The sequence below is a fragment of the Gordionus sp. m RMFG-2023 genome, chromosome 2 (genome assembly GCF_954871325.1).
Source record: "Gordionus sp. m RMFG-2023 chromosome 2, tfGorSpeb1-WG-v2, whole genome shotgun sequence".
Taxonomy (NCBI): domain Eukaryota; kingdom Metazoa; phylum Nematomorpha; class Gordioida; order Chordodea; family Parachordodidae; genus Gordionus; species Gordionus sp. m RMFG-2023.
Genome location: NC_088776.1, coordinates 1341719 through 1347637, shown reverse-complemented (window position 1 = coordinate 1347637; position 5919 = coordinate 1341719). Strand labels below are relative to the sequence as shown.

Below are 5919 nucleotides of genomic sequence, written 5' to 3'. Positions count from 1 at the left end.
AACTAAAATTATGAAAGTCTGAATATTTTGTCCATGCCTAATATGGACAGCTCAGTAATACCGTCTCACCTCTTTTCTGTATTGACAATTCTATAATTTTTAAGTTCAGAAAATACAAATATTATAAATTAAGTAATTTTAATTATATTATTATCCCTTTTATTTTAACCATTAAAATAATATTTATTTCTTTGAGAGTAATTGACCTATATCGCATGCACTCATTATTTTAAAAAATGAAAAAATTATTATGGGTAAGAAGATTTTCATCACATGTGAATGTCAAAACGCAGCCATCAGAAAGGATTTACCATTATAATCCACATCTTATAGAATGGAATGATAGGGAGAATTTATTACGACTAATAGTAGATAATATTATTTATAATAAAGGTATATTATTCCAAATTTTAAATGATAATATTGCTTCTAGACGGAATTATCGCTATCAATAAACCCTGTGGATTACCAATTTCGGGTACAAAAATTGTTAATAACAAATAAATATAAATTTTATTAGGGTCAAGTGCAACGATAACTGAGAAACATGACATAACTCCACCCGAAGTGTTAACTTTATCTGACATAGCTCCAGATTTATGTAAACATTTACAAATCAATGATATAATTATGGTTAAATCATTATTGAGGTATAAATAATGCATTGATATTAATTAATTTTCTTTTAATGAAGAAAATATTCTGGTATTATATTGTTATCCACTGATAAAATAATTGCTGAAAAGTTACAAAAAGCACTGTCCTATAATAAATGTCAAAAATTGTATAATCAAATATTCTGGTAAATGTTATGATATATTTACTTTAATATGTTATCATAATTTTTTTTAGCATATTACATTCTCTTTGGAAATTTGTATTTATATATATAACATTAATTGTTTAATATTCTTTTTGATTAGTCATATTTATTTGATTTTTTAAGGGCCTTATGTGTTGGTGTACCAGTTGCTGGATTTTCTAATGGGCAAAAGGATATTTACCTAAAAGAAATTAAGACCAAGGAAAATATTAATAGAGTAATTAATTTTTTTTAATGTCAAATTTTTCTTATTTTATATATTTTTAAGTAGAGTTACATATTTGACCAAAAATATGTTTCAGTAAATGACAAATATTTGACTGTCAAATTCAAATATTTTAAAGTCAATATTAACTTTAATTTGCATATAATAATAAAATTAATCAATAATATTAATTTTAAAATATTTTTTTAAAATTTATTGTCATTCAAATAACCAATATTTAACTCTCTTTGGCAGAGTTATTATTCTAATTCATAATCCATATTATCATTTACTTTAATATTTTTTAATGAATAATTGACCAATTTCTTTCTGAAGAAGTAGAATAAGTAATTGTTTGAAAAATGCCACTTGCATGGTTGGGCAAAGCTCATTCCACTCACTTGAGGCCTGAATTTGATTGTTTTTTATAGATGCTACTGCTTTCCATATAATTTTATATTTAACATGCTGCCTTTACTTCTTAAATTCATGATATCACTTGACATATTTTGATCATCACCACATTCTAAAATGCCTAATTCTTGTATTATATCACATACTTCATTAAATTTATTACAGGTGAAATGATTTACTTAGGGACCCAATAAAAAGTGGAAGGGAACCAAAACTTGTGAATAAAATGGGGAAATTAAAAATAAAGCCAAACGATTTATAAACTATTTTAGATTTTTTTAGGTCAAATACTCCTCTGGTCAATTGACCAACTTGCCAATCATGTTCCTTAAGGTCATGATTTTGCTTATAGGAGTATCATTTTTGAAAATTTCTATTGAATCAATTAGGGTATCTTTTATGTATATGTTATACTTCAATCACATAAATTAGCCAATATACGCATTGCCATAGTCAAATCGTGTAATATCTTTTAACCTTACAGAAAAATTATATTAAGTATAAGTTGATAAATATGACACATTTTGCCAAAAAAATATTCCAATATATAACGCCTATAAGAATTTTGCACTGATCATTATAATATATTTAAATGACATATGGAATATCGTCTGTATTGGAAAATTAATTTTTGGAAGTATAAGTGGTGGTAATACTGTATTGTATGGATAAATCATCAACAAAAAATAATACTATATCATACTGAGACCAGGCAAATTTTTTTTATTTAATCATCTTTATTTACAGATTCTATGAACCTTAAACCTCAATCTTGATAGCAATCATAAAGACTTACATTAAAGAATATAAACTTAAAATCAGCCACCACCCACCTTTAAAATAATTAACTTATACTGCAGTTCTTGGCCTTAGGCTCTTTTTCTGCTCCACTCTTTTTCTTAATGCCTATGGACATCTGTAACATTTTTCGAAATGTTGCATGTACAAGTACATGCGGCTTGCCCACAAACGTGTAAAGGGCTCCTCATATTTTTTTAACTTTACACCCCAATTAACTTATGTTCCAAATAGATGGAAATGAGGAAAACCTAGCGTAGCTCTGTTGTTTATTCAACGTCAGAGGGCATATGCACTATATATCACCGATCATGGAAATGACATATGTTATGGTATAGTTAAATTATAGATGCTTTACTAAAGTATAATAAAAATTGAAACCATTGGTATCTTTACAGAATTCAAAATTAGATATGATATCAGATCGGTAATCGGCCAATCTCAATTTAATATTGGGAATTTCGGATTGTATCGGCCTATAAAAAGTGGTATCGGTAAACCCCTACATTAGACATTATTCATAATGTTTTAAATATAGCATTACTTTGTAAAAATATTCCTTTTAAACATGATATTTTATCAATCTGTTCATTTAAAAAAAACACAAATCAGTATACGATGACAGATCAGATCAGTAATTCTCTCATAACCAGGAGGGAAGTTCACAAGCACGACATAGCCTGCGAATGTATTTCGCGCAATGACGATACCAATTCATCTTACTTTAAATTTTCCACTAATTCAAGTAAGATATTACAATAAAATGGCTCATATAAGTAAGTAAGCAAGCAAGACAAATTGCTCCCTCACCCCTCCCCCCACTCCTTTACCAAAAACACAAACTATTCTATATGCTGACAAAAATACTAAATTCAAATATATCCAGCCCTTATAATTAAAATGATAAAAAAAAATTAGTTGATATTATTAATATCTTTCATTGATTTAAAGGAATATTTATATATCAGATCAAAGCAATCGTATTTTTTTAAAAAAATATTGGTTATTGGCTTGTATTTTTTTACTATCAGCACGTTCCATGAAATGTTGTCTTAATTTATTTATGAAAATACAATTTTATATAAGTTTAAGATAATCTTATATAGTTGAAATGATAATTTTTTGAAGAAACTAAATAAATAATTGGATATTAAATTTATAGGCCAATAAGAAAATAAAAGAAGAAAGGGATGTCAATCATTTATTTTTCTATTTCTTTTGATTTTTATGATATTCCCTAAATGTTAATATTGATGAATTATATTTCCTGTTTTTTTTCCAATGAATATACTACATTATTATTTTTCCTATAGATGATATTGACCAATACCGTGTTAGTATCTGTTTGGTTCAATAATATTGGCCAATACCGTGTTAGTATTGGGTTGATATCGAAGTTATTAGCCAATACCGTGTTAGTATCATTTTGATATCAATGATATTAGCCAATACAATACTAATGTCGATGGTATTAGCCAATACTGTATTAAGTAAGGTACGATGGTTATTGATCACAATATCATTTTAGTATGGAATTTACTTCCAGCTCAGATTTGAGAGAAAAGGAAAAAATTATTTTAGCTCTCTTCTAAAAAATTTCCAGAGAGGGGGGAGGGTGGGTGAGTTATTTTGCACTAAGCCCATAATTTTTTTTAAAATTATTTTTGTCATTTTTAATAATTTTTTGCGAACCGTTTTTTCCACGAGGGGAAAAATAAAATGCCAGCAGTTGAATGAATGATTTAAAAGTTCCATTATTCATATGATTTTCCAGCTGATTCTATCGTTTATATTTATTTTAAAAATGGCCGGCTCATTCCGGAATGTTTTAATTGAAATATTTAACTACTAAGTGTTATTAATATAAGTTAAGCATCATTGCCTCAACATATTCGCTGCTCAGAAATTGTTATGCCCAATCCTCGGAGACCATTTCTACTCCCAGCAGCTGAAATTTCTGAACACTTTTAATAGCCGAGTCTTGATTCATCCATCCGAATGTGAATACAAATCGCAGGTTAAATTAATTTATATTTTTTTGAAAAATAAAAATAAAAAAAACTTTTTTTTTTCGTGGAACTATACTGGTCGGTTTAACCCAAAGACATGTAACGATACCTAGACTGACATAGCATTTGAAATTGTCGTTGAATGCGAATCAGCTGGACACGCCATTTTTGGTAAGCCATATAATAATTATTCTCGTGTGTTTAAAACTACTATTAAATTGATAACTCGCTCAATTATTTTCTCGATGATCAGGCTATTCTTTAATAAAGTTTGCCTCAGTTAAATAATGATAAGGGTTAAAATGGCGTCCCCAGCTGTTTTTCACTGATGTATACACTTTTAATGAATGTCATCGTCAGTCTAGGTATTATTATATGTCATTGGTTTAACCAAATATCTTGTCCAATATATCGATTAATTAAAATTCACCAAATATCTTGTCCAATATATCGATTAATTAAAATTCTTTTAATTTCCCGCCATTTTGGTCTATAATTTAGTTATATAAGATTTAGAATATTTCTAAAACAAAAGTGAGGTTAAAACTAAATGTTTTCCTTACACGATAAAATTTATTTAGCATAGGCGGGCCGGATCTAATTTTTGATTTTTCGGGTAGGCTGAGCTGAAAATTTTTGTCGGGAGTTCGGTCAAACTCGGACCTATAAAATTTGGACCGGGTCTAGCCTAAATATAATGTTTTAATATATATACGTAGGTAGTGAAGGAAGATATTATATAAACAAGTTATCGTAATGGGTCATAAAAAATAATTATTATTATCAACTCAAGTATAAAAAAATAAATATAAAGCATTTGCCTCCTCAAACCAAACGAGCTTTGTCGCCATTGTTTCCCAAAATAGACTCGCCTAATTCTTCTAGCGGCCAGACCTACGATATCCCTTGCATGCTTCATCTGGGTTCCTTGACTCTCAGAATTCCTTGGGTAAATGATAGCAATTCTGCAGAAGATTTAACTATCAGCTGCCCACCACCGCCCCTTTTCACCAAAACTAAAAGCTTATTGGAACTCGACTAAATTTTTCCTGATTAACTTTAATCGTGAAAGCAGATTGTTGTGTATATATATATAAATAATAATTTATAAAATAAATGAAAAATTATATTTTATAATTATTTCTTTAACATGATGTGCCAATCATGTCTAGGGACATTACTATGCGAGTTGGAATCCTTGAAACCTATCCAAAATATTTTTAAATTTAGAATTTTAAAAAATGATTGACAAAATTATTTATATTTGACATTGTAACCTTTACCTACTGAGAAGGGACAGTTTCAATCTCGCATTGCATATTTTGATATAAAAAAAATGGCATAAGGTTATATCTTAACCAGTGACATATAATAATAACTTGATTGACGGTGCATTCATAATAATGCATTTAAAAGCGTGCAAATCAGCTAGGCCTGCCATTTTGGTAACCCATATAGTAAATATTTCTCATGTTAAAGACTAATATTTAAATTGATAACTAGCTTCCTTTATTATCTCGATGATCAGGCAATTTCTTTAATAAAATTTGCGTCAGACATTGGAAATAAATTGAGGCTCTCTGTTAAAATTTTTTTAAATAATGATTATGGGTAATCAAAATGGCGTCCCCAGCTGTTTTTCATTGATGTAACACTTTTAATGAATGCAT

At 28.3% G+C, this 5919-nt stretch overlaps 1 protein-coding gene across 1 annotated transcript; it reads left to right on the top strand.

Moving 5' to 3' along the window:
* The first annotated feature begins 264 nt into the window (after positions 1-264).
* Positions 265-5319, top strand: LOC135924841 (pseudouridylate synthase RPUSD4, mitochondrial-like). The gene is made up of 8 exons (XM_065459966.1): positions 265-393; positions 434-478; positions 521-650; positions 695-802; positions 947-1040; positions 2853-2985; positions 4109-4257; positions 5064-5319. Exons 3-8 carry the CDS (start codon positions 631-633, stop codon positions 5289-5291), a joined length of 732 nt encoding a protein of 243 aa, XP_065316038.1. The 5' UTR covers positions 265-393; positions 434-478; positions 521-630; the 3' UTR covers positions 5292-5319.
* The last annotated feature ends 600 nt before the right edge of the window (positions 5320-5919 follow it).